Below are 27,330 nucleotides of genomic sequence, written 5' to 3'. Positions count from 1 at the left end.
GCTCATATTGTCTCGGCTCCTTCCCTGCGTGCTGGATGCTCTGCCTAATGGGGGAACGTGCTTGGGGCCTCATCAAAGGCTCAGGTCGTTAATCATCGTCGGAGGAGATTCCAAAGGACTCGACCGGAGGAGGAGGAGCTCGGTCGTGGCGCAAGTCCGACAGCCACGAGGCCCAGCTGGGCAGAAAGTCAGAAGGCCCAGCTGGGCTGAAAGCTCAGAAGCCCATGCGGGGTCTCTTGCGGGGCCCCTGGGAGCCCTGGGAGGAGGGGAGGGGGCGGTGGCTCCCGCGGCTGGAGGCCTGGCTGGCTGGCAGCTCGGCCGGGGGCTCATCAGGCTCGTCAAAGATGGCCAGGTAGTTGCGGAGGGTCTGGCGGCGCTCCTTGGGGATCCCGCGGGTGGAGAGGGTCTGGGACGAGAGCAGCTGCGAGGACGAGGGGGAGCCCTGGGAAGCGTCACGGGGGCCCTGGGAAGCAGTCAGGGAGCAGGGAACGGAGACGCGAGGCTCGGGGGCCAGGCAGGGGGCTTTCATGGTGGCAGAGGCCAGAGAGTAGAGGCTCTCTGAGTCGGTGGGGGCCTCGCTGGGGGTCTGGCTGCTGGCTGCCCACCAGGAGGAGTCGCTGGCGTCCGACTGGTAGCTGGTGGTGGAGGTGAAGCTCCCTGAGAGGCTGGGGGTTCCCCGCGCCCTCTTGCGCCTCCGCCGCTGCTCCCGCAGCACCCGCTGCTTCTGCGCCTTGGTGGCGCCCAGCTTCTCCTGCCACCAGTCGGCCCAGCCGCCCGCCCAGGAGGCGGCCAGGCGCTGCCCCAGCTCCCCCGGGGGGCCCTCCTGCTCCAGCCCCGGGGGCGAGGGGGCCCTGCCAGCCGGCTCCTGGGGGCACACGGCCCGCTTCTCCCGCATGGCCTGGCGCAGGCGCTGCCGGGCCTCCCCGTAGGAGGGGGCCTGATCCCCGGCCGGCTCCCGCAGCTCCCGGCGAGCAAAGAGGCGGCTCTGGCTGAGGACGGCCGGCAGCCGCGCCCGGCCCTGGGCTGCCTCGGGGAGACACTTCCAGGCCTTCCGGAAGGCCCTGATCCAGCGCTGGTAAGGGCAGGGGGTGGCCACAGGGGGGGCGAGGGGTGCTGCAGGAGCGGCAGGCACTGGAGGGGAGTCTTCGCAGGATCTGGCTGCTTCGTCAGGGCCTTGGTGGGCACCCTCCTCTTCCACCTCCTGCGGGGCTTCGGGGGCCGGCTGTGGCCCCTCGCAGTCTCCATCTTCCTCCTCCTCCTCCTCCTGGTGGAGCAAGGGCTGGTAGAAGAGATCTCCGGCCTCGGAGAGCTGGAAGACCAGCAGGGTCTGACTCTGGCCCTGCTGACCCAGGGCGGCTGCGATGCCTGGGGGTGGAAGAGAACCGTCAGTGGAGGGCCGCACTGGGCAGAGGAATGAGGGCGCGGCCAGAGAGTCCGGCCCCTCATTTCAAGGGGTCAGGAGCGCCCAGAAGTCACATATTCAGTCGCCTGATTTTGTGCTGCCGTGATAGATATCCGACAAAGAATGGTCTATGCTACAATTCAGTCCTAAACTGAAGGCCCATATTGTTGGATCCGCACCCCATATAGCTGTTTTAACTGATCTTTTAATTTTTCTTATAAATTTTTACTCACCCATTATCTGTGCTTAATTAAGTATTCCCTGTATATGTTTAAATCTACGTTTGGTTCTTGCTCCCATTTATTTCATAATTATTTGCTTAGATTCCTACTGTTATGCTATTTATTTAGATGTTTTGCTTATGCTGGTCTATGACCGTAATAAAGCAATAAAGTACAAGGCGTCAGGTCTGGGCTGCGGAGCAACTCCCTACACAAAAGCACCGATAAATACATCTGTCCACACGACTCATAGAATCACAGCATCTTAAGACTTGGAAGGGCCCCCCGAGGGTCATCTAGTCCAACAGGCTCAAGCTTTCCAAAGAGACACAAGTAAATTTATATTATATTTGAAAGAACATTGTCAGCAATTAACAACACCAGTAGGCTTATAAAATGACTTGTAATGTTCATGATATGTACCCTTTTACTATTACAGTGGTACCTCGGGTTACATACGCTTCAGGTTACAGACTCCGCTAACCCAGAAATAGTGCTTCAGGTTAAGAACTTTGCTTCAGGATGAGAACAGAAATCATGCTCCGGCGGCAGCAGGAGGCCCCATTAGCTAAAGTGGGGCTTCAGGTTAAGAACAGTTTCAGGTTAAGAACAGACCTCTGGAACGAATTAAGTACTTAACCTGAGGTACCACTGTACTTAAAATCAGAGAACAGAAGGAATAAGGTGAATGGGGAAAATAATAAATGCTTGGATGTAAAGATGTAAATTGAGAAACCATGAAGCGGGAGAGAGAGAAGTCGATGCTCAGATGAGCAATTTATAAAGTGGATGTCAAAAGTAGGTTTAAATGAGGGGAAATGGAAAAGCAAAAAAAAAAAAAAAAGTTTTTTAAAAAACAAACAGCTCCTACGTTTCGAGAGCTAAATTACCCTAGTCCGACATTTCAAAGCCGAATGGTAGATTGCTAATTAAAAGTAATTCCCTGAGCTGTGCAGTGGTTTTCAGTTGCCCTAAGCCCTGAAAGCTTTTGACCCTGGTGGGGCCACCTCTCTCTTCTTGCTTGTGGACGCCCTGAAAAGAATTCTCCTTGGCTAATGGGATTTCCCCTTGCAAAAGCCACGCTGCTTCTGCTTCAAGCAAGGCTTGTTCTTCCACATTCTCTCTTCAGCAAGACCTCCCACCATTTTCCTGGACATGCTCCCCTCCTTGTCCCTGCCCCCGCCCCCCGCTTTCTGACGGATCAATGAAGCCCGCTTCTTTCGGTCGGATTTTGAAAGGACTGGTCTGCACACCTGCCCCTGCTCACCACTTGGGGGGGGGGTTGTCTAAGCTGCTTCCAGTCTGGCTCAAGCCCCCCCCCCCCCGTACCTGCAGTGGGCAGGGCGAGACGCTGGCGCAGAGCCTCCTGCCGGATGGGCACTTGCACAGGGAAGTGGGGCAAGCTCTCGAGGATGGAAGGGACCTTCCGTGGGGGGCCCCAGAGCTGGCAAGGGGTGTCGGCGCCGCCTGCGGAAAGAGGTGGGTCAGTCCCCCATCCCACAACCGCGTCTCCCAGCGCAGCCGGCCCCTCGCGACCCCCAAGGATTCACCCCACCAGAAAAGCTCTGGAGCAGCAAGATCAGGCCAAAGGGGGGGGGCACCCAATCTTGCATCACTGAAGTTGGGGGGCACCAGGAGACCTTGCCAGAGGGGGCTTTATAGTTTCGGTGCTGCGTGGAGTCCTGCTTGGGGGCGTAAGAGCATAACGGCTTGGCCGCTGGATCAACTGGGATCTAGAAGCATCGCTGACCATAGGAGCATCGCCAGGACACCCTGGCCAGGAACCGCCTCCCCCCGCCCCAAATTTTGTCTCCTCCTCTTTTAAAGCCATCGCCGTCCTTCTGCTTCTTTCAACATCCCACTTCCTGGCAGGAGAGGCTTTTGGGCATCTCTATTGTGCTTGCCGCCACAACCCCAAGGTCTCTGGTCAGCTGTCAGACCCCAGTAAGTGCATATGCCAATGGGGGGGCATTTGGTCCACTCCCTGCACCGCCATCCCCTGCCTCCCCCCCCACCTGTGTACTGCAGCAGCAAGAGTTCTTGGTCGTGGTGGGAGCCCAGGAGGAGCTTGTGGCTGCGCTGCGGAGCGACGGCCGGGCTGAGGAGGCCGTAGATGGGCGGCCGCTGCATCATGTGCTCCCAGCTGAGGGCGGGCACCAGGGGGAAGCGTTCGTCCAGCACGTAGACCGAGAACTGCGGAAGGAGAGAGCAACATTCACAGCACACAGACTCCTCAAACTGGAGAGCAGGGAGGGACGCCAAGGGTTTGAGGCTGAATCCTAGAATCAAAGAATCATAGAATCCTAGAGTTGGAAGAGACCCCAAGGGCCATCGAGTCCAACCCCCTGCCAAGCAGGAAACACCATCAGAGCACTCCTGACATATGGTTGTCAAGCCTCTGCTTAAAGACCTCCAAAGAAGGAGACTCCACCACACTCCTTGGCAGCAAATTCCACTGTTGAACAGCTCTCACTGTCAGGAAGTTCTTCCTAATGTTTAGGTGGAATCTTCTTTCTTGTAGTTTGGACCCATTGCTCCGTGTCCGCTTCTCTGGAGCAGCAGAAAACAACCTTTCTCTATGTGACATCCTTTTATATATTTGAATTTGAATCCTGACAAGACAGAAGTACTGTTTTGGGGGGACAGGAAGCGGGTGGGTGTGGGACACCCCCTGGTCCTGAATGGGGTAACTGGGCCCCTGAAGGACCAGGTGCGCAGCCTGGGAGTCATTCTGGACTCACAGCTGTCCATGGAGGTCAATTCTGTGTCCAGGGCAGCTGTCTACCAGCTCCATCTGGTACACAGGATGAGACCCTCCCTGCCTGCAGACTGTCTCGCCAGAGTGGTGCATGCTCTGGTTATCTCCCGCTCGCACTACTGCAATGTGCTCTATGTGGAGCTACCTTTGAAGATGACCCAGAAACTGCAATTAATCCAGAATGCGGCAGACTAGACTGGTGACTGGGAGCGGCCGCCAAGACCACATAACACTGGTCTTGAAAGACCTACACTGGTTCCCAGTACGTTTCTGAGCACAATTCAAAGTGTTGGTGCTGACCTTGAAACGGCCTCGGTCCAGTATACCTGAAGGAGTGTCTCTACCCCCATCGTTCTGCCCAGACACTGAGGTCCAGCTCTGAGGGCCTTCTGGCGGTTTCCTCATTGCGAGAACCAAAGCTACAAGGAACCAGGCAGAGGGCCTTCTTGGTAGTGGCACCTGCCCTGTTGGAACACCCTCCCAGCAGATGTCAAAGAGAAAAACAACTATCTGACTTTTAGAAGACATCTGAAGGCAGCCCTGTTTAGGGAAACTTTTAATGTTTGATGCATTACTGTATTTTAATATTTGGTTGGAAGCTGCCCAGAGAGGCTGGGGAAACGCAGCCAGATGGGCGAGGTATAAATAATAAATTGTTGTTGTTGTTACTTTTCTCCTTCCAATAATGTACAGCAGATAAGTTGACCAAATATAAACAATTAACTTATTAATCCTCACAATAATTTCATAATTAACGGTCTATGTATTTCTAATAGTACAACCAAATCAGTAATTTTTGATATAACTGTAAAAACTACTCTGAAATTTTATTATTCCAAAAATGAAACCTTCTTCTGGTTGTAAATATTACCAGCAAGGAGTCTATCAGTAAAAAAATGATTGAAATCAAGTCTTACCGACTAGTGATTTAAACCAAATCATACTGACTAGTGATTTAAAATGTGATTTAAATTGATTAGATTTAAATCAAATCCACCCTGGTTGCCCCCATGATTTCCACCTCAGGCATGATTTCCACACAAGTTCATGAACATGCCCCCCCCCCCAGCTTGGGAAGTCTCAAGAGGACGCCTGTGCCCGTCTCTGGAAAGCCCTGGCACTCACCTGAGTGGCAACGAGGTGCTGGTAGGGCTCAGCCTGGCCCAGGTACTTGGAGAGGACCACGCGCTCCCCCCGCTGGCAGTCGGCCTCGCCCCCCACCTTGAAGAGCTCCACGCGATGTTGCGAGGACACCTGGGGGCAACCGAGAGGAGCAGCCTGAGCCCCGGAGATCAGGGTCCCCTGGCACCACCCCTGGGGGCTTCCCCCGCCCGACTCCGCTTGTCCCCCAAACCCGCCTTGGGTGGGGCAGCAGCAGGAAGTGCGGAGCCCCCTTGCAGCATCTCCTCTCCCCGCCCCCCCCCCCCGGCCCACCTCCCCATCCCAGAGTCTCACCCTCTGGTCAATCCCCACCAGGCCGGTGCGGTCGGCAAAGCTGAGCACCCGCGGGTGGGCAGTAAACTCGCTCCATCGCCAAGGGGAAGGGTCCCGGAAGAAGAGGGTCTCGCTGTCCTGGTGCAGCCGCTGCAGCCTGGCAAGAAGGAGAGGGCATGGCGGACTGGCGCTTGGCACAGCTCTTCTAGTCTGGCTCACCTGCACGCCATGCCAGCCTCAGGGTGCCAGTCCAACACAGCTCTGGGGGATATTCAGAGCCTGCTGGATCCGGCCAGTCCAGCATCCCGTTCTCAGAGGGGCCAACTAGATGTTTGTGAGAAACCCACCAGCAGGATCCTCTTTTAAAGCCATCCCAGTTGGTGGCCATCTCTGCCTCCTGTGGCAGAGAGTTCCACAGTCTAACGATGTGCTGCATGAATACCGTATTTTTCGCTCTATAAGACGTACTTTTTTCCCTTCTAAAAAGTAAGGGGAAGGCGCTCCCTCTTGCTGTTCTAGCTTCTGGCTTAGCCCCTCAGTCCCTTCCCCCACGCCCCGAAAAGCCCCCAAGAGCCGTGCTCCCTTTAAAGAGCAGCGCAGAGCGTGTGTGCGACTCTTGGGGGGCTTTTCCCCGAGGAGGAAGAAGGGCAGCCAGTCAGTGACGGGCTCCTTGGGGAGAAGCCTGCAAGCGCCGTGGCTCTTTAAAGCGAGCGCCGCACACACGCTCCGGGATGCATTCAGGCTCTGCTCAGCGCTCCCTTTAAAGAATATTTTTTTCTTGCATTCCCCCTCTAAAAACTAGGTGCGTCTTATGAAGCAAAAATACAGTAACTTCCTTTTATCCATCCTGAATCTTCCAGGAAGGGGGCAGGAGGAGGGCTGGCTTCTGGGACTGGGCCCGGGGTGGCTGCCGGCACAGACCTCACCCTGTTGCACTTGGGGGAAGGTCTCCCTTTCGAACGCCCCTGAGTCTGCAGATCAGAAGTGCACAACTGCATCCCCCGGGGATCTCATTACATAGCCGGGTTCTTACAATACTCAAACCTGAAGCCCCAAATACGAAGGTTGAGTCGCTGACGACTCCAACACTTGACTCTCTTTCACGGGAGGTTTTTCAACAGGGGTCAAATAGGCCAGCTGCCAGGACTTCTTTAGCTGAGACTCCTGCGTCGTGCACGGGGGGGGGGGGCTGGACTAGATGACCCCTGGGGACCCTTCCAACTCCTCAATTTTTTAAAAAACAGCCCTTCGTTTATTGGGAGAGAAAGTCACCCAAGGAATTTCTGCATTCTCTGTTTTGCCTGTTTCAAGGGGGCAGAAATCGGAAGAAAGCTTTTCCAAAGTAACTTCTCATTCCCTTTCCTTTCCTTTCCTTTCCTCACTCCAAAATGTAATCCTCAGGGGCTTTTGAACCCTCCCTTTGCCCGCCTCCCCTCCAGAGACAGGGCCAAGCATGTCTTCTCCCCCCCCCCATCCATCCTCATCTGCATACAAGACGAGGGGGCCCTTATCAGCCCCTCCCCCAGTGCTCACCCTGTCTCCACATTCCAGACATAGAGGGCTCCTCCGTGGGTGCAGAAGGAGAGCTCGCCAGGCAGGTGGGGGCTGCAAGGGAGACAGGAGAGGCATCATGCGCAGCAGGAGATGCAGAGACCCCCGGCCCCCTCCCCAGACTTAGCTCCAGCCCCAGGCCTGCCCCACTGCCGCCTCTCAAGTAGCAAGATTTAGTAGCAAGATTTACCGTGTATCCCACTAGACTTGCTTGCAATAAAACTGCTAAGGAATATTAAAAGCATCAATTAAGATCAGTTAACCACAAGTAATAAAGAACATTTAAGAGATGATTAGCATTAGCAGTACACATAAAAAGGGGTTCTGGAGCCACCGGGGGGATTGGCTGGGACACAGCACAGCAGGGCCTTCTCTGTGGTGGCACCCAGACGCCCCTCCCCAGGAGATTCTCTGTGGGCTGGCAATACTTCTCTCTTTTCTTTCCAACAGTTTGATCTTTTAACGAATTTCACAACGTGGCGCTTCTTCGTTTAGATAAAAGGGTAATGAATCCAGTGTTCTGGGCCTGCAGAGAGGGCCAGGGGGGTGGTTGGGGTGGGGCACAGGACAGTCTCTTGGCCCCGGGAAAGCTGAAGAGACCCCTTTGATGAGAGGTGTGGGGGTCAGGTGGGCTTGCAATGAGGAATTATGAAAAATGGAGCACGCCGTTGTGTCAGAGTTGAAAGCATTGCTTTGACTGGGCTTGGTTCATTGACAATAATTTCTGACTAAATCCCACAAGCCTCTGCGTCTCTGCCCATCCTCTCTACTGTTCATTTTCTCTGCCTCACAGACACGTATCAGCATTCTGACCAGTTGCTTCACCAGGCATCCTGGGCCATAAAGATAGAAGGTAGCTTTGATGTAGTTTGCTAATCTTTAGGTAGATTTTAAGGGCCAGGAAGAGAGATCAAAAGGAGATGGCAAATACTACCTGTCCTTCCTTTCCTGTTTACTGCTGTTTAGGACCTCCGGGGTTTGCTAAACCCATTCCTCCTTGATTCCTATTTTATTTACTCTGAACTATGTATCCATGGGACGGGGGTGGCGCTGTGGGTTAAACCACAGAGCCTAGGACTTGCCGATCAGAAGGTCGGCGGTTCAAATCCTCGTGACGGGGTGAGCTCCCATTGCTCAGTCCCTGCTCCTGCCCACCTAGCAGTTTGAAAGCATGTCAAAGTGCAAGTAGATAAATAGGTACCGCTCCGGCAGGAAGGTAAACGGCATTTCTGTACACTGCTGTGGTTCGCCAGAAGTGGCTCAGTCCTGCTGGCCACATGACCCAGAAGCTGTACACTGGCTCCCTCCGCCAATAAAGCGAGATGAGCGCCGCAACCCCAGAGTCGGCCACGGCTGGACCTAATGGTCAGGGGTCCCTTTACCTTTACCTATGTACAGTGGTGCCTTGCAAGACGAAATTAATCCGTTCCGCGAGTCTCTTCATCTTGCGGTTTTTTCGTCTTGCGAAGCACGGCTATTAGCGGCTTAGCGGCTATTAGTGGCTTAGCGGCTATTAACGGCTTAGCAGCTTTAAGGAAAAGGAAACAAACTCGCAAGACGTTTCGTCTTGCGAAGCAAGCCCATAGGGAAATTTGTCTTGTGGAACGACTCAAAAAACGGAAAACTCTTTCGTCTTGCGCATTTTTCGTCTTGTGAGGTACCACTGTATGCATGCTCAAGTAGGAAATAGTTTCTTTGTAGTTACAAGGATTTCTCTGATCTGACTTTGTCCCATGTGTTTTTGAAATGCTCAGAGGAAATCTGATTGGTTCTTACAAGCGCTGTGCTAAAAGTTCTTTTGTTAATAAAAGGGGCCTAGACCAGGGTGTGGCGGATTATTATTGGCACTTCCTCCCAGAGCCTTGCTGGCCAAGCCTCGTGTGCATTTTATTAATCAGGGTCCAATCCTTCCTTGCCTTCGGAACGCAACAAGAGGGGCCAGAGAGTTGAGGAGGCTGAACCCAAACATGACTCTGCCTCCACATCACAAGGGCAGGTTTTTAAAAAAATTAAAAGGTGGGACAAGCCCCCCTTGCTTCCCTCTTACCTGACTGCGATGGAGGAGCAGGGGGTCTCTGTGCCAACCACCTGGAGAAGGGAGGGGGCTCCTCCCGGCTTCATCTTCCATGCGCCGCAGTGGTAATCTGAGCGCACCCCAATGAAGTCTGCGCATGGGGGGTGCAGAGCAGAGAGACCAGGCTTAGCACCCTCGGAATAATACTGGGGGAGAAAGGGCAGCGATTTCTGGCGGGCGCCTCACTCACCAATGCCGTCAACCTGGGCAGCTGCCACCTGCTGGACCCGGCCATTGAGCTCAAACTGGGCAGGGCGGCCACGGGTTCGAGGCCTCAGGGAGCCGCTGGCGGTGGGCTTCAGAGCCACGTCTTGGAAGCCTGATGAAGGAGCTAAGGAAGGGGTACGGGGGGGGGGGTCTCGAGGGAGAGGAAGGAGAGGTCTGGCAGGGGGAGGAACACGGCAGACGGGGGGGGTGGGGGAGAGAGAGACCACCCAGAAAACCCACATGCAAGATTCACGGAAGAGCACAGGGTCAGGTTCAAGGTGCTGGTCTTGACCTTTAAAGCTCTTTGTGGCTTAGGGCCCTTGTATCTACGGGACCGCCTCTCCTGGTCTGCCCCGCAGAGGACCTTAAGGTCCACGAATAACCATAGTTTAGAGGTCCCGGGCCCTAAGGAAGTCAGACTATCCTCCACCAGGGCCAGGGCCTTTTCAGTGATGGCTCCGACCTGGTGGAATGCTCTGTCCCAGGAGACTAGGGCCCTTCAGGGTTTAACCTCCTTCCGTTGGGCCTGTAAGACAGAGCTATTCCACCTGGCCTTTAATTTGAATTTCTATTTCCCTTCTCTCCCCTCCCCCCCCCTTTTATGAAGATCAGCCGCTCTGGGATCCCACAGCTAATTCTCCCCTGGCCTCCTCGCTGGCCCAAGTAGGACCAATTCAGCCAGCTAGCCCTGGAGATTATCTAATTGATTTTTTAATTTTATTGTTATTCATGTCTTTATACTGTATTTTATGCTGCTCTTATAATTAAGTGTTTTAAATTTGTTGTTAGCCGCCCTGAGCCCAGTTTTTGAACCGGGAAGGGAGGGGCATAAATAAATTATTATTATTATTATTATTATTATTATTATTATTATTATTATTAGAAAGGTCAGAGCCCCAGAGCTCTCCCTTGCCAGCTGGCTGCACCCAAGCGCCTCTTGCCCCCGGGAAAGGATACAGAGCTGGTTCATGGCCTCCCCGGAGGGGTACACCAGGCGGCCCCTGGACGACGGTCCCCCGCTGCCCTCTCTGGGCAGCCAGGCCAAGGCCCCCCCGGTTGGGGTCTCGTCGAAGGAAAGGCGCCTCCACTGCTCCGCCAGGTCCTCGTGCAGCCAGTCGGCCATCAGCTCCAGGGGCAGCTCAAAGAGCCAGTCCCGGCACAGGCGCATGATGCTCTTGCCCCCAAAGAAGCTGCAGCTGTGGGGTGCGGTAGGAATTTGGAGGTCTCAGATATATGTTCAATGTTCATAAGTGTACCAACGAAGCACGTACATAGATCAGCACAGGAAGACCAACCTGGAACCATTTTTGATTCCCAAACTGACCAAATGTTTTCTCTGCAAGGTCAAGGAAAATGGAAAAGCCTCCCCATTGTCTCTTTCCTCACAAATCCTGTCCTAAGGGCACATTTAAGATATGAATAGGGTGTGAGCCTGTGACCTGGCCCAGGAACTAAGCATTTATGATTACAAAAGACTGGCCAGGCTCCCCAGGCAATCCAATCAAGTGACCATTAAACAGGTAACCTGCCAGACAGGAGGTAAACAAGGACAGGAGAAAAACAACATTCAAATTTCTGTTTTAGACCACCTTTTCTGTGATGTATGTATGATGTTTCTGGGGTGGTCTTGATCTAAAAAGGTACAGGTAAAGGGACCCCTGACCATTAGGTCCAGTTGCAGACGACTCTGGGGTTGCAGCGCTCATCTCGCTTTTTTGGCCGAGGGAGCCGGCGTACAGCTTCCGGGTCATGTGGCCAGCAGGACTAAGCTGCTTTTGGCAAACCAGAGCAGTGCACGGAAACGCCATTTACCTTCCCACCGGAGCGGTACCTATTTATCTACTTGCACTTTGACGTGCTTTCAAACTGCTAGGTTGGCAGGAGCTGGGACTGAGCAATGGGAGCTCACCCCGTTGTGGGGATTCGAACCACCAACCATCTGATCAGCAAGTCCTAGGCTCTGTGGTTTAACCCAGAGCGCCAGCCCCAAGACCCGTCTGCCCCGCTTTTGCCCCCCACCCTGACCAAGGCGAGTCACTCACCTCACGGCATCAGGGGCATCAATGTGCTTCAGCAGGTGGCTCACTCGGCAGACGGTGCGCCGCTTTTTCCTCTGCAGGGGATGGAAGCAGCCAAGAGGGTCAGGCGAAGCCCCGGGAAAGAGTCTCACTCTCCCCCACCCCCCTTCAGACTAGCCTACCTGGCAGGGTTGTGGGGAGAGTTTGAGAACGAACAGCAGAACTTGCTGCTGCTCCTCCTGACGGAGGAGAAGAGACGGGGCAGCCAGGAGGGGACAGAAGAAAGCAGGGAAACCAAGCATGCCTCAAGTCAAGACAGCAGTGCAGTGTAGTGGTTAGTGTTGGACTGGGAGACCAGGGTTCGAACCCCCATTTGGACATGAAGCTAAGCTACCTTCGGCCAGTCAGTGCCTCTTGGCCCAGGGGGAGATTAAAAGAGGAGGGGGAGATCCATAATAATAATAATAATAATAATAATAATAATAATAATAATAATTTATTTATATCCCGCCCTCCCCAGCCGAAGCCGGGCTCAGAGCAGCTAACAACAATAAAATAACACAGCATTCTAAAATCAATTCATTCTAAAATCAGTTCAAATCAAATTAATGGCAACCATTGGGCTAGAGTTCTGTGAGGATCACCATGTATTAAAAGGTGGGCTAGCAATGAAACAAACAAACAAACAAACAAACTCCCGGCCTGAAGGAGGCTCCTCCCTCCACCAGCATCCCTTTGCTCTGCCCCACACCAGAGGGGCAGGACCCAACTCTCTGGGCAGCGACAAGGGAGGGTCACTCACCTGGACTGGCACATCTCCCAGGTGGAAGTTGTCCTGGAGGAGCTGCCCCATGGTGCCAAAGGCCACGTCAGGATAGTCCACAAAGAAGGCGCCCAGCTGTGGGAGCAGAGAGGGGACAGGCTGGGACTTGCCCGGGGTCTCGCCCCCCACAGATGCCCTCCAACCCCCCCCCCCCCGTGGCCCCCTCTTGACTACCTGATCTGGGAAGCCCAGGGCAGCCTGAGCGCCAGAGTTGGTGGCTTCCGAGGAGCGCAGCATCAGTCCCTGCAGAAGGATGTCTTGGGGAGTCACGGGGGGCACCCTGCAGCCTGGGACAGAAGGAGAGTCCGTCTGCCACCGGCACAGCGGGCACCTCTTGGGCACAGGCTGAGAGCCCTGCCTTTGGCCCCCCAATGTCTCCCGGCAGAGGCTTCCGCCTGACACCCCAGAAAGCAAATGGCCGGTTCACAGGAGCCTGGCTAAACTGTGGAACTCCCTCCCACCGGAGGCAGAGATGACCACAACCTGGAGGGCTTGAGAAGAGGACTGGATCAATTCCAGGAGGAGGAGAGGCCCTTGGCGGCCCCAATGTCTCCGCTCTCCCTCCACAGAGGCAGCAAAGCTTCTCAGTACAAGTTGCTGGAAACCCACCGCAGGGGAGAGTTGTGCCTGTGTTCTGCCCCCTGGTTTCCCCTGGGCATCAGCTTGGCCTCTGGGAGAACAGGGCGGCTGCTTTGGCCGGATCCAGCAGCCAGGGTCTTCTGATGCTCTTTGGGAGACTCCAGGCCTAGAGGCAGTCTATCTCCGTTCTTTGGGGCATTGCCCGCTGTGCCAACAGGATGCTGGACTAGATGGGGCTATTCTGACATTCTGATCAGCGGCATCTCTTGGCGCCAACTCTGAGGGGCCAGGGGGTTTTGCCCACCCCCAATAAAACATGCCCACCCAAGTTGATGGGCGTTGCCATTCAAATGATGTACGTGCACCGTGTCATGTGATCTATTCACCTGCCCACCCCCCTTATATGATTCAGGTTGGCACCCCTGGCAGCAGCCCCACTGGGGTCGCGGGTTCTCCTGCTCGAGGGCGCGCTCACCAGCATTGGGCAGCATCAGGGGCAGCGGGGCGGCTTCGCTGGGCGTCCATCTCTCCCCGATGCCCTTCGGGAGCCGGCGGGGGACGAAGCGTGGCGGGTCCTGGGGGGCAAAGAGAGGGGGGCATTGGCGGCAAGAGGGGGGTCCCCACTACCCACCCCCTGGCGGCAGCCAGGCAGCCAGAGGGAAGGCAGGGTGCCCGCCGGGGAGGGGGCGCCCGCCCCGCCCCCTCTGTCCTGGGCTCCTCCCCCGGCCCCTCCTCCCCTTCACTCAGCCCCTCCCCCTCTGTCCTTGGCCCCGCCCCCTCTGTCCTGGGCTCCTCCCCCGGCCCCTCCTCCCCTTCACTCAGCCCCTCCCCACCTGTCCTCGGCCCCTCCCCCTTCTGTCCTCGGCCCTGGCCCCTCCCCTGGCCCCCCTCTTCCCCACCTATCCTAGGCCCCTCCCCCTCTGTCCTCGGCCCCGCCCCCTCACCTGCCCGGGCGCCGCGGGGTCGGGCAGCACCTGCCCGTAGCAGCCCCAGCCGGCCACCAACGGGCTGGCCCGGGAGGCGCTGCGCCGGCGGCTGGGCGGCCCCGCCTGGAAGTAGCCCGGGAAGAGGGCGCGCGGGAAGGCGCCCGCCGCCGCCGCCGCCATCGGGGATCGAACTCGCGGCGCCGGAGGAGGAGGAGGCGCTCGCAGACCACGTGGCGCGCCAGGCGGAAGGAGCGGCCACGGAGGCGGCGCCCAGAGGGGCCGGGCGGGAGGGCCGCCGGCTCCCCCTAGCGGCCGGAGGGCGGGCCGGGAAACGCGTCGCTGCTGGGCGAGGCGATTTGTATTTCATCTAGAGGCGTTGCAAATATCCTTCTGCTGGTGCAAACGTCCATTCGCCACCCGCTCATTAGCTGCGCGAGGATTGCTTAGAGAGGGAGACAAGCAAATCTGGACATGCAGGCGGGGGAATCTCAGCTGACCCCCATCTTTTGCTGGGTCCATTTCACAGCAATGGCCAGTGCTCTTTTTCTAGAAGAAGAGGCGCCGAAACTCACCCTGAACACCAGCCTCAGTCTCTTGGAATGGCAAGGGGGGGGGGGCAGAACTGAGTTCCCGCAAGATCCACCCGAAACAGCCCTGTGCCCAAGGCATGCCATCGCCCTCCGCCCTGCCAGGAAGGGGGAAGGGGCAGCGGGCACACAGCCAGGTGGGCTCCCTTGGCAGCGGGTGCTCATTTCTGCCCCTCTAAGTTCCAGCCCAGACATCTCTGGCCACAAGCAATGTGCCAGGAGCGAATTGGGGGGGGGGTCTCCTCTGATGGCCTGGGCTGCTTAGAAATGACAAGGGGAAGGTGCAAGGAGTTTGGCCCTTCAGCCCAGAAAGGGGCCCACCCCACAAGGGGGTCTCACCATCAGAGCCATGGTTAAGTGATCTTGCACCTCCTAGCCAATATTTTTATTTCTAGACATATTTTTAGCTGATTTTGCCACCCTCCCTCGCCTGGCGGGGGCCTTCCTCACCCCCCCTAGCAATGGGCCTGCTTTCCACCCTGCAGAGGCTAAGCAGGCAGGGCCTCATCCTTCCTCTGCTGCCACCCTCCTCCCATCCTTCTTGCTCAAGAGTCCTGCCATTGTGCTGTTTAGGGTATCTGGTTTCATTTGCACGGCTCTACAACCTGAGCGCAGGCTGGAGGGGCTCACAGCATCAACCCCCAAACAGTCGCGGCTTTGGATACCCAGCACAGAGCAAGCGGGTCTCTGGGTCTCCTGCTTCCAGCTCAGCTCTCCATCCAACTCTCTGGCCATTGCGCTCCTAAAGGTCAAGGGACCCCTGACCATTAGATCCAGTCGTGGCCAACTCTGGGGTTGCGGCGCTCATCTCGTTTTATGGGCCGAGGGAGCCGGCATACAGCTTCCGGGTCATGTGGCCAGCAGGACTAAGCCGCTTCTGGCGAACCAGAGCAGCGTACAGAAACGCCATTTACCTTCCCGCCGGAGCGGTACCTATTTATCTACTTGCACTTTGACATGCTTTCGAACTGCTAGGTTGGCAGGAGCAGGGACCGAGCAACAGGAGCTCACCCTGTCGCGGGGATTTGAACTGCTGACCTTCTGATCGGCAGACCCAAGAGCCTCTGTGGGTTAACCCACAGCGCCACCCGCATCCGTAGCAGCTAGTGAGAAAGGTGGACGAAAGGCCCACCCAGTGCTTTTTTCTGCAGCACACAGTACTGGCAGCCCCCCCCCCCCCCGACACTCAGCCGCATGGGGAGCTGTGTCATGGGGAAAGCCTTGCTGGGAACCAGGCCACTGCCCCCCCCCCCAGACTGGCCAGAGCACACGTCCCACTCCTCCTTGGGGAATGTGAGAATGGGCCGTGTGGTGAGTGATGTTTTCCCCCTGCTATGCAGCAAGTTCTGCGGCTGGCTGAGTGTGCCCTGGACACATCGCTGGCAGCACTCACAAGGGTTGGGGCAGGACGGGTGCAGCAGCTGCTGGAGGCGCCCAAGTCACCAACGCCAGTGGGGCAGGAGCCCCGGGTAATACGAGGACTGGCAGGAGGGAAGCCATCCGACTTTGAGGAATCTCAAAATGGGAACGGACCCCGAGGGTCAGCGAGTGCAGTCCCCTGCAAGGCAAATGGGGAGGCTGGGGCCAGGGCCAGAACAAGCCCTTCCTGTAACAACTTCAGCTTTTTTCGAGAAAAAAAGGCACTGGGCCCACCCATTGGCCTGGAGGGTGGCACCCCCTGGCTCATTCTTTGGGGCCCTGCCCTAGCCCCCCTGCCAGCTGACCCCTCTCAAAGGCTGCCACGGAAGCCCCAGCTGGTAGCTGGTTCAGAAAAAGCTGCCCATTCTCCCTGCAAAGTAGCTACTGCGGGAGCCTCATTGTGCAAAGGCAGTCCTCAGGACATCATTAATCTGTGGAACTCCCAGCCACAGGAGGCCATGCTGGCCACCAACTTGGAAATGGGAAACTGATGGAGTGGAGGGCTATTGAAGGCTGCTAGTCACAATGGCTGTGCTCTGCGGCTGGAGGCGTTGCTGCTTCTGAATCCCAGTTTCTGGAAGCCACGGGAGAGTTGCAGCTTGAGGGTTTCGCCTTGTGGCACCTGGCTGCGAGAACAGGACGCTGTGGCCAAGCTCTTCTCATGATCCTGCAGAACTTCTAGGGCCAGAGGCCGTCTGTCCAGATCCCTGGGTTCTTTGGAGTATTTGGCCCCTGTGAGAACAGGACTATCCTGGTCATCCGTGGAGGAACCCCATCCTGACCCCTCTCCTGCCCCAAAGCCCCCTCTGGCCCTGGATTCCCCGCAGAGCCCTCCCCCACCCCCCAGGGGCCCGGAAGAGACGCCCAGACGCGGCCGGCTAGAGCAGCCTCTCTTTATTGCCTCTCGCTGTGGGGGTCCCGTCCGCCAGCCACCCTCAGGCCTTCTTGTGGTCCTTCTCCACTATCCTCCGGGGCCCTGAGGGGGGAAGAGGCAGAGCGCGTGAGCCAGAGGGGGCAGGCAGGGCCGGGAAGGCCTGGCCCTGCAGGGCTTGGTAGGCAGAGCTGTCCTCGGAGCGCCCCGTCAGGACGGCATCACGCAGTTCGGGCATCTCGGCAAAAGGCAGATAGGCTTCTCCTGGGGGAGAGAGAGGCAGGTGTGGGACGGAGCCTGGCAGGGGGCAGGAGGACACAGCACCCAAAGGCTGGCTCTCCAGGAAGGATCGGGGAGGCTGGGAAACCAGAATATTGAGTGGGAAAATTCCCAGGTGGTTGTAGCATCTGAATTTGAACATGAGGGTAACTGCAGGGATGAAAATGAGGATGCTACTTTGTTCATAGAATTGGGACCCCAAAGGGTCATCCAGCCCAGCCCCCTGCAAGGCAAGAATCCCAGCTAATACGCAGAGTTCAGAGGCACCATGGCAAGGCTGGCAGCAGTTAGGGTGACCTCCACAATTTCAGAAGGTAAATTCAGAGCACACAGGTCTGGCTTGGCTTACTGGAGTAACATATCCAAGGAAAGAGAGCGGCAGAGTGTGTTAATCTATGCCATGGGTAGGCAAACTAAGTCCCAGGGGCCAGATTCAGCCCCACCACCTTCTCAATCTGGCACGCGGACGGTCCAGGAATCAGCGTGTTTTTACATGTGTAGAATGTGTCGTTTTATTTAAAATGCATCTCTGGGTTATTTGTGGGGCATAGGAATTCATTCAAAATATAGTCCAGCCCCCGACAAAAATCTGGGGGACAGTGGACCGGCCCCCTGCTGAAAAAGTCTACTGACCCCTGATCTTTGCCTTTGCAACCTCAAGGCCAGGCTACTGCAATGCGCTCTCTGTGGGGCTGCCCTCGGTGCTTCACGAGCTTCCGCTGGAGCAGAGCCCCATGGAATTGGGGTGGAAGGATGGGAAACTGACTAGCTTCAGTTGTGGGCACCAGAAGGATAGGCTGGGGAAAATGTGGCCCCCACAGTGCCCCCTCCCTTGCTCCCCTCCTGCCCGTACCGCACGGCCGGCCCCCCTTCCGCCGCGTCTCCTCCGACTCAAAGAAAGTCTCGTGCTCCTCCCAGCGCCGGTCGCAGGCAGCGCACAAGAAGTTGGAGGTGAAAGCCAGGCAGGAGCAGCCTAGAGGGCGGAAAGAGAGCGGGGCATCAGTGCTTGGGGGGTGGGATGCCAGTCTGGGGTGTGGGGGGCATCTCTGGCCCAGGGAGAGGGTCCCACACAGCCCTGAATATCACGTTAAGCAGCTTCAAAGAAGGCAAGAACCAACCTTGCAGGGTTGTTGTGAAGAAAGTGGGGGAAGAGGCCCACTTGGACCACCCATTTCCAGGCATGGGAGGATCTGCTGGGTCTCTGTAATACAGAGAGGGCTCGCAGGCTGAAATGTGTGAACTGGCCCTCCTTGGGTCCCATACCCTCCAACATTTCTCCAATGAAAATAGGGACAATCCCATTCCATCACGATCATTTTACTCTTTAAACCCCACACATCTTACTGGGTTTCCCCAGCCACTCTAGGCAGCTTCCAACATATATAAAAACATTAAGCATTTTTAAAATGCCTTCCGGTGGCTCAGGGTCACATAACTCCATACCCTCCAACATTTCTCCGATCAAAATAGGGACATCCTAAGGGAAAGTGGGACGTTCCGGGATCAAATCAGAAACCGAGACGGCTTCTCTAAGTCAGGGATGTCCCTGGAAAATAGGGAGACTTGGAGGGTCTGGAGTCCTGTCTGGGGTGGGGGCAGGACACCATGTGAGGCCGGGCTGCGTGCCCCTCTCAACTCTCCTGGGCTCATGGGAAGACCCCAAAGAGGCCGCTTGGGAGGGGAGTCATTTCAAGGGTTTATGACCTGTGTCCCCCACAGCAAGAACAAGGGCTGTTCAGAGTGTAGGGCGACAAGTGATTTCTGTAAAACCAGGGGGCTCACACTAAGCTTTTGCCCCACACTTTCTAGGCACACGTCTACAATTTAAAGTACTGTGTCTGAGTGCCCTTTTCTTTTTGCCCCAGCCCTTTCTCTGTGAAAACTGCTCTTTAAATCTGAATGGGAACAAATGGACATTCAGGTTCTGATTCTCCTGAAATCCTATTTCTTACAGGAGCAGCCAAGAGACCCTCAAGGATATGGGCTTAGGCACAGAGAAAAAGGAAGATTCACTGGCGTGGCGCAACCCACTTGCCCCCCCTCACAAAACGGCTCATCCCACCCACTACCTGAATCACAGAACTGTAGAATTGGAAGGGGCCCCCAGGGTCATCTTGTCCAACCCACTGCAGTGGGCAGGCCTTCATGCCTGGCACCCTCTGCCCTTCCTTGCACCCCAGGGACAGGAGTGGGGAGGGGGACCCCACACCCACCTCGGGCACCGCAGCCCCGGGCTCCATGGGGCGTGTGCTCCTCGTGGGTGTGCTTGCAGCGGCATTTGGCCCGCCAGGCCGCTGGGTCGAAGCCGGTTCTCCTCCGCAGCCAGAATTCGCCCACCTCCTCTGGGCGGGAGGGGATGAACATGAAGGCTTGGCATTTGCACCCCTGCAGGGTGCAGGACACAGTCGCCCGCCTGTCTGGAGAAAGGAGCGGCAGTGAGCTGGTCAGGAGGAGCTGCGGGGACTGAAGGAGCCCAAGGAGGGGCTGGGGAAGTCCTGGGGGGAGCATTGAAAGCAAAGGCAGGAGCCGCTCAGAGATGAGTTGTGGCAAGAGACAGGTGTCCCACCCTGTGGAGCTGAACGTGCCCCATATCTCCTGTGCCATCACTTTGCAAGATTTGCCGCAGCAGAGCCTGCCCCGGGCGTGCCCTAGGTGTGCCAGCTTTCTACACTGTAGATGAAACGCGGCACAGTTGCATAGCTGTCAACTTTTCCCTTTTTTTACGAGGAATCCTATTCGGAATAAGGGAATTTCCCTTAAAAAAAGGAAACGTTGACAGCTATGCACAGTTGTGAGTTTGGGGGTGGGGTCAGTCTGCATGGCCTCCCCAGTCCCTTCTCATTCTGGGCAGGGGCGAAGGAAGGGGGAGGAGGGCGGTCTGCCCCAGGTGTCACTACTGAGGGGGGGGGACAAAATGCCGGGCGGCACTCACCATGGAGCCCACAGCCACCACTCTGCGCTGCCCAAACGGTCTGCCTGCTGCCTCCCCCCCCAGTTGTAGGGCAGCTGAGTGGGAGGAGGCAGGCAGACTCCAGAGGCCCCGCAGTGTGCCCCACTCCTATGGGGGGCTCGCCCCACCCCTGGGCGCCCCACCCCAGGTGCCTGAGCAGCTTCCTCCGCCGCTGATTCTGGGGATCCAAGAATTGAAAACTCCTGGAGGATTTCATGACTGAACGAGCCCTGGAGCGTTTCTTTGTGAGATGATGACTGCATTTGTCACCTGAGTGCCGTCATTAGCCTTGGGCACATTGACAGAGGGCACATCAAGCAGGAACTGCCATGAGAGCTAAGTGGAACCTCCATGGGCGGAAGCAGGAGACCTGCACATCAAGGGCTGTGGGCAAACCAATGGGGGGGCCCTGCCACTTCTACTGCAGGGCTCAGAATTGCCCTTGGTTCCGATGCCCGCAGTTCCCTCTCTCAGACAGGACCAACGACTTGACTGCCTCCCCCCCATGACTTACCTACATAGACCTGGTGCTGCTTCAGCAGATGCCCGCAGAAACACTTGGACTCGTCGCCCACACGGAAACAGTCCCACAGGTACTCTGGGCAGCGCCAGCCGATATAGAGGCCTGTGGGAGAGGCGGCTTTTCAGGCAGACGGGAGGCAGGGGAGCTGAGCCCACCCACTGCCTGGGCCAAACTGGCACAGGTGAGGAGCTTTCCCCCCATTCCTTCCCTGATATCTGGTCTCTGGGCCTGGCCGCTCCAGACCACCAGGCGCTGCCTCTACCAGGCTGAGCCTAACCCCTGTGGGAAGGACTGTAGCGGCTGAAGGGTAAACGACAGTCGCTCTCTGAATGTGCTTCAAAGGCATATTGTAAGAGCAGAAAAGGCCCCGTCTACTCCTGGAACCTTCCTCTAGGGAGCCCAAACGCCTCCTTGGCATAATCCTGACCCCGTGGGAGAGGGCAAGGGCTGCTGCTGCCGCCGCTCAGGTTACCGAACAGCGTCTGGGCCGGGAGACAAAGGGGCATCCCATGCCAAGCTGTGCCCTTCCGTCTACACTCAAACAGACTTTGGGTGTGGGGGTGCTGCTTGTCTGAGGAAGCTTTGAAGGGAAGGTCCATAGCTCAGGGCCAGAGCACAGCTCATGGGGTCTGCCCCTGCCCCCTCCACCCCACTGGATTTGGGGTGGGAGGCTGGGGAAAGCCCCTCTCTCTCTGCCCAAGACCCCGGAGAGCCACAGCGGATCCTGCTGGGCCAGGTGGGCCAACAGATGGGGCCAGGATCCAGCCGCTTCCCCTGTTCATAACCCCACTGCTGGGAATGGGGATTACCTCCTCGGCCAGTATGGTTTGGGGGTGGCAGAAACCCTGTGGGGGGCCTGACATCTCCTCATGGGGCCTGCCCCTGCTGGCGCAGCGTAGCTGGCATCTATGGTCCTCTCGTGTCTTACCTGGGGAGAGAGAAAAGAGGGGTCTTCAGCCCCCAAACGCTGGGCTTCCAGTACATCCAGTGGCAGAAATGGTCCCGCCAGAAACCCTCGGAAGTGGAGTTTGGGGAGGCCATCCTAGCTCACCCTTGAGCAGCAAGAGGGACTCAGAGAGTCAGGACGAAGGGGATCTTGTGGGAATCGCCAGCAGGTGGGCATTTAGCCTCTGCTCAAGGAGCTCCCGTGATGGGAAAGCCCGCTGGCTCCACTGGCAAATGGTTGCCTCATTTGCCCTCGCAGGCAGCAAGGAACCAGCCACAGCAGCCCCTTCTGGCTGGGAGATCCTGTCAGGCCTTGGGAGGAGGAGGAGGAGAAGAAGAAGAAGAAGACGACTCCTGTCGCCCCCTCTCTTTCTCTTCTCCAGGCTCAGCACACCCAGTTCCTCTGACCTGTCCGCACAGGACTAGCTCTCCATTCTGCTGGAGCCCTCCACCTCTTAAGCTGTTCCAGAACCGCCCAGAGGACTTCAGGTGAGGCCTGACTAGCTCAGAATAAAATGGAACTAATTCTTCTCCTGATTTGGAGACTACGGTTGTATTAATGCAGCCTGAAATTGCACTTGCAGCTGTGTCACACTGCTGCCTCATAAAGGCAAAAGGTAAAGGACTCCTGGATGGTTAAGTCCAGTCAAAGGCGACTATGGCGTTGCAGCGCTCATCTCGCTTTTCAGGCCAAGGGAGCCGGCGTTTGTCAACAGACAGCTTTCTGGGTCGTGTGGCCAGCGGGAATAAACTGCTTCTGACACCATGATGGAAGCCAGAGTGCATGGAAATGCTTTCTACCTTCCTGCCACAGCGGTATCTATTTATCTACTTGCACTGGTGTGCTTTTGAACTGCTAGGTTGGCAGAAGCTGATACAGAGCAACGGGAGCTCACTCCGTTGTGGGGATTCGAACCGCCGACCTTCTGATCGGCAAGCCCAAGAGGCTCAGTGGTTTAGACCCCAGTGCCACCCGTGTCCCAACCTGCTCCCTCATGTTCAGTTTGCAATTGGCATTGATGCTGAGATGCTTTCCACATGTGCTGCTGTCAAGGCAAGGGGTCCCCTCCTGCACGCGGGCCTTGGGTTTTCTTTGCCTAAAAGCGGAACTTTGCACATGTGCCTGTGCATACTCACGCACACGTTACAGGTTGGAGCATCTGCCTGGCCTGCAGGCTCCGCCCACCTGTCTCGATGGACTTCAGGGCTGCCTCCTTCTCCAGGTGGAAGAGCTCCTTGACGTTCTTGCCAAAGTTCTCCCGGTGCATCGCTTTGGCCACCGATATCAGCTCTGCCTTCTCAGCTGGCACCACAGGCCTCGCTGTGTAGCCTGGCAAGAGAGACGGGATCCGGCCCAGCAGGATTAGGAGAGGAATGGCTTCTGATGGACTGGTTGCCATTTACTCATAAACTCGTAAGCCCAGCCCAACAAGAGTTGGTGCTTCGTGATCTGCTCAGTTCACTTCAGAAAGGCTAAATAGGAATGATTTAAATCAGTGCTTCCCAAACTTTTTTTGGGGCCCCCGCTGCTTTGGTTCCACAAACTCACTCCCTGCCCCCCCCCTCAAAAAGCATTATTTGGAACAGCAGTTTGCCTGACTCACTAAGGAAGATGGTAAAGGTAAAGGGACCCCTGGTCCAGTCGTGGCTGACTCTGGGGTTGCGGCGCTCATTTCACTTTATTGGCCGAGGGAGCCAGTGTCCAGCTTCCGGGTCATGTGGCCAGCATGACTAAGCCGCTTCTGGCGAACCAGAGCAGCGCACGGAAACGCCGTTTACCTTCCTGCTGGAGCGGTACCTATTTATCTACTTGCACTTTGACGTGCTTTCAAACTGCTAGGTTGGCAGGAGCTGGAACCGAGCAACGGGAGCTCACTCTGTTGCAGGGATTTGAACCGCCGACCTTCTAATCGGCAAGTCCTAGGCTCTGTGGTTTAACCCACAGCGCCACCCGCGTCCCTTAAGGAAGATGGTAACACAGTAGAATCCTCGCAGTAAAAGCTGTTCAACAGTGGATCAGTCTCCCTCAGGAGGTGGTGGACTCCCTTTCCTTGGCGGTTTTTAAGCGCTAAGCAGAGACTGGGTGACTACCTGTCATGTATGATCCAGCTGAGATTCCTTCATTGCAGGGGGTTGGACTAGATTGGGGGATCCCTTCCCATTCTCCAGTTCTATGATGCTGTGACTCCCTGTCCTGCAGAGCTTCCAGGTGCCACATGTTGCTCCCTAGAACCCTCACCCCCTCCTCCCGGGCACAGCCAACCCAAAGTCCTCCCAAGAAGCCCCCTGCCCTGTGGGTCAGATCCCGCGTCACCTACTCAGAGCTCCCTTCTTGACCATGGCGCCCTTCTTCTTGGCCTTCTTCTCCAGGCTTCTCTGGGGAAGGATGCTGCTGAGCTCCGCCGTGGTCTCCTCAGTGTCCTCCACCTCCTCCAGGGGTTGCAGCTGGTTGTCCTTCTGCCTCCTCCAGGAAACGGGCGACGAGGAAGGTGAGGAGGCCAAGGAAGAAGAGGGCTCTGAGCTCTCCAGAGGCTGGGAAGAAGACCCGTCGTTGCTGGGGCTCTGCTCCTGCGGGACCAGCGACTCGGAGGTCTCCCACTCCGAAGGCGGGAGTGACGTCTCCTTGCCACCATCTTCCCCTTCCAGGGATGTGGACACGGGCAAGATGGTTTCCTCGTCTTCGTCATCTAAGGAAGTGGAAGCTGGCAGGATGATCTCCTCTTCCACCTCCAGGGCGGTGGAGGAGGTCCTCTGACCCCCCTGCTCTTGCTCTTCCTCCGAGGGCCCCATGGGCACGTCTTCAATGGGCTCCTCTTCCATGTTGGCTGTTCTGGGACGCAAACAGGGCCCGTGAGAGCAGTGCAGGGGCTGGGCTGACCCGGATTCCCAGGGGGAAGCCGAGGAAGGGAAGGGAAGGGGGGTGGCATTGTGCATCACTAGGCAACGGTGCTGGAGACCAAACAGGAAGGAAGGAGCAGCTGGAGACTGGCCAAAAAAGGCAGGGAGAAGACGTTGCCAGGGCAGAGGCGGACACAGTCTGGATGTGTGAGCCCAGGGAGGGGAGGCCTTGCCTGGACCCCACCCCTTGGCCACTTAGCTGGGCCTCCTTGGCTCTGACTGGAAGCAGCCCTCCTCACTCTCTAATGGCAAGAGGAGGGTCAGTGGTCTTTCCCAGCCTCAGTACGGAAGGCCATTTTAGCTGGAGGTGCTGAGGTCCAACCCTGGGACCTTCTGCCATGCACAGCAGGATCAGAACATAAGAAGAGCCTGCAGGATCAGGCCAGTAGCCCCTTCCAGTCCATCACCTTGTTCTTTCAGTGGCTGCCCAATGAGAAGCTTGCAAGCAGCGCTCTCCTCCTGTGGTTTCCAGGAGAACTGCTGTCTCCAACTGCATGGAGCAGTGGTCTTCAACCAGCGTGCCGTGGCACCCTGAGGTGCCCTGAATGGTGGTCAGGGGTGCCATGGGCAACACTGGCCTCTGGACTCCTTCCCTCCCTCCTCTGATGCCCTCTTGCGTCTCTGCCTCCCCAAGGCTTGCACAGCTGTTTATTGCGGCAGCCCTGGCTCTAAGCCCCACAGGCGAATGGTGGCTCTGGGAGGCCCCTCTCTTTGGGGCAGGAGGGCAGCTCAGAGACATGGGGCGGCAGCAGTGGCTGCCCAGAGGACTCCAAGGAGAGGGGAGAGGAGAGGAGGCTGAGGGAACACTCCACAAGGGAGGGTGTTTGGAAAAGGGGTGAGGGGCTGCCAGCTCTGCAGGCAAGGGGGGGGGGACCTAACTGGGCTCCTGAGCCCCACAGGGGAGCCGCAGGAAAAAATGTAGTTGGTCAAGTGAGCCGTGGACTCAGAAAGGTTGAAAACCTCTGGAGTAGAGCATTGCCCTCCTGGCTAGTAGCCATTGATACCCCCCCCCCCATCCTCTGTGGTTTTGCCTAATCCTCTTTCAAAGACATTCAAGTTTGTGGTCATCACTGCCTCCTCATGGCGGGAGTTCCATAGTTTAACATAGGATGCGCTCTGTCACTGAACTATTCTTATTTCATTTATTGAATCTATTTCTTTTATACCCCACCTTTTCTCCAAGGAGTCAAGGTGGTGGGCATGGTTCTCCTCATCTCCCTCTTATCCACAGCAACCCTGTGAGGTAGGACAGGCTGAGACTGAGTGCCTGCCCCAAGGTTACCCAGGGATCTACAAGGCTGAGTGAGGATTTGAATCTTGCTCTCCCAGGTCCTGCTCAAGCACTAACCACTACACCACACTGCCTCTTGTGATTATGAATATTATTTACCCACAATTCACCCCAAGGCCCCAGGTCTGAGACACAATATTAAAACGAGCTAAATTTGTGGAAATGAGCTGGGTCCTAAAAATACACAACAAGTGGCAAAGGGCAGGGTCAGGAGGTGCGTCTTATAATGAAGGTGCCAGACACACCTCTCTGGGGAGGGGGTTACAGATTAGGAGCCACCACAGAGAAGGCCACTCTTGGGCGACACCCACCCAGAGCTTCTGAAGGCCCCTCTCTGCCCTACGGAGGGTCTGTAGCGGAGGAAGCCGACCTCATGGGGACTGAGTCATGCTAAGCCCTGCTAAACAGATACAAGGGCTGTGAAAGGACCATCCCAAAGATGATCCCGTGCCAGGGGGGTGGGCACAGGGTGCGTCAAGACAGGCTGGTCATCCATAGCGGGGGGAGCTGGGTTGGTGGGGAGCAGGACTGCCGCTTGGTGGCCGGGCTTTGCAGCTCTCCTACCTCGGCTTGGCTTCTCACAGGGCAGGCCAGACCAGGCCAGCTGTAGCCAGGGAACCCTCATCCCATTGGCCGCAGGGTGGGAGGGAAGGAGGGAGCATTGCCATGGCGACAGAAGCCTTGTTTATTGCCACAGCAGCCAGCTGGGTTCCAAGGGTGCCTGTGCCAGAGCAAGGGGGGTGCCGGGGGTGCCCCTCTCTCAGTGGGGGCTGATGCTCTGCTGGGTGCAGGACCACCCATGCCGCCTCTTCCTTGCTGGGACATGTGTGGGATCTGGGCTTCCTCACCATCTCGACCATTAAGGGGTTGCGCATGAACTCCCTGCATCTGAGCATCTGGGCACGAGAGCCCTCAGATGACTCTGTGTCTGCCCAGGAAGGCCTGCAGTCAGAGAAGGGAAAGAAACACACTCTGCTGCGTGAAGAAACTTGCTAGCGCAAGTTAGGAAAGATATCAGTATATATCAATATATCCTCTCCTGCCACCCTCAACATTCCCACAAAGGGTTATGGGCCCCAACGTAGCGTATTTTTGAGTATTTTTGAAGGATTGCAAAGGATTGAGATTGTAAGCTGAAGAGTATTTTCCTGGTAAGCACATGGATGTAAACCTGTTTGTAACTTTAAGCCTTAAGCCTGCCTTCAGGGATCACACTCTGCTCTGCCTGATGGCAAGTAAAACTAGTTTTTGTTACTTATGAATAAGACTGTGGTGTCTTTGTTCTTTTAGGAGGGATTCAAAGGGCCCTTACCAGGAATATTAGAACATTTTCAAAAAGGGGAAAAGAGAGGACCCAAATAATTACCGCCCAGTCAGTCTGACATCAATAGCAGGGAAGATTCTGGAGCAGATCATTAAGCAAACAGTCTGTGAGCACCTAGAAAGGAATGCTGTGATCACCAATAGTCAGCATGGATTTCTGAAAAATAAGTCATGTCAGACTAACCTGATCTCGTTTTTTGACAGAATTACAAGACTGGTAGATGAAGGGAACGCAGTGGATGTAGCCTACC

General features: G+C 56.4%; 3 protein-coding genes across 10 annotated transcripts in view; 1 reads left to right on the top strand and 2 right to left on the bottom strand.

Annotated features, from left to right (window-relative positions):
* Positions 1-214: 214 nt before the first annotated feature.
* Positions 215-14,088, bottom strand: TAF1C (TATA-box binding protein associated factor, RNA polymerase I subunit C; the record flags this gene model as incomplete). 2 transcript variants are annotated; one of them, XM_081213480.1, is made up of 14 exons in its annotated part: positions 14,012-14,088; positions 13,543-13,642; positions 12,663-12,775; positions 12,468-12,563; positions 11,690-11,760; positions 10,605-10,843; positions 9,631-9,759; positions 9,414-9,531; positions 7,349-7,420; positions 5,837-5,972; positions 5,507-5,635; positions 3,639-3,816; positions 2,953-3,090; positions 215-1,365 (listed from the first exon to the last, which is right to left on the bottom strand). In XM_081213480.1, the coding sequence occupies exons 2-14, from the start codon at positions 13,556-13,558 to the stop codon at positions 215-217; spliced, it is 2,586 nt and encodes an 861-aa protein (XP_081069606.1). In that variant the 5' UTR covers positions 13,559-13,642; positions 14,012-14,088. The 2 variants fall into 2 exon arrangements, with proteins under 2 accessions (XP_081069606.1, XP_081069607.1); XM_081213481.1 differs by lacking the exon at positions 7,349-7,420.
* The window catches only part of LOC308597619 (beta-1,3-galactosyltransferase 5-like), an 81,504-nt gene continuing 65,405 nt past the window's right edge, over positions 11,232-27,330 (top strand). The window contains exon 1 of the mRNA XM_081213483.1: positions 11,232-11,248. The gene's annotated coding sequence lies outside the window, so the exon portion shown is untranslated. The remainder of the gene's footprint in view (positions 11,249-27,330) is intronic.
* FAM221B (family with sequence similarity 221 member B) lies at positions 16,879-26,387 on the bottom strand. 7 transcript variants are annotated; one of them, XM_081213313.1, is made up of 7 exons: positions 26,321-26,387; positions 23,886-24,397; positions 22,754-22,897; positions 20,614-20,724; positions 19,363-19,566; positions 18,003-18,122; positions 16,879-17,134 (listed from the first exon to the last, which is right to left on the bottom strand). In XM_081213313.1, the coding sequence occupies exons 2-7, from the start codon at positions 24,385-24,387 to the stop codon at positions 16,935-16,937; spliced, it is 1,281 nt and encodes a 426-aa protein (XP_081069439.1). In that variant the 5' UTR covers positions 24,388-24,397; positions 26,321-26,387; the 3' UTR covers positions 16,879-16,934. The 7 variants fall into 7 exon arrangements, with proteins under 7 accessions (XP_081069439.1, XP_081069440.1, XP_081069438.1 ...); XM_081213314.1 differs by lacking the exon at positions 26,321-26,387 and adding an exon at positions 26,068-26,309; XM_081213312.1 differs by lacking the exon at positions 26,321-26,387 and adding an exon at positions 26,127-26,309.

Source organism: Podarcis bocagei (assembly GCF_964188305.1).
Source record: "Podarcis bocagei genome assembly, chromosome: 11".
In the NCBI taxonomy this organism is placed as follows: Eukaryota; Metazoa; Chordata; class Lepidosauria; order Squamata; family Lacertidae; genus Podarcis; species Podarcis bocagei.
The sequence above is the reverse complement of the archived record's forward strand: the minus strand, read 5'-3'. Positions and strand labels throughout refer to the sequence as shown.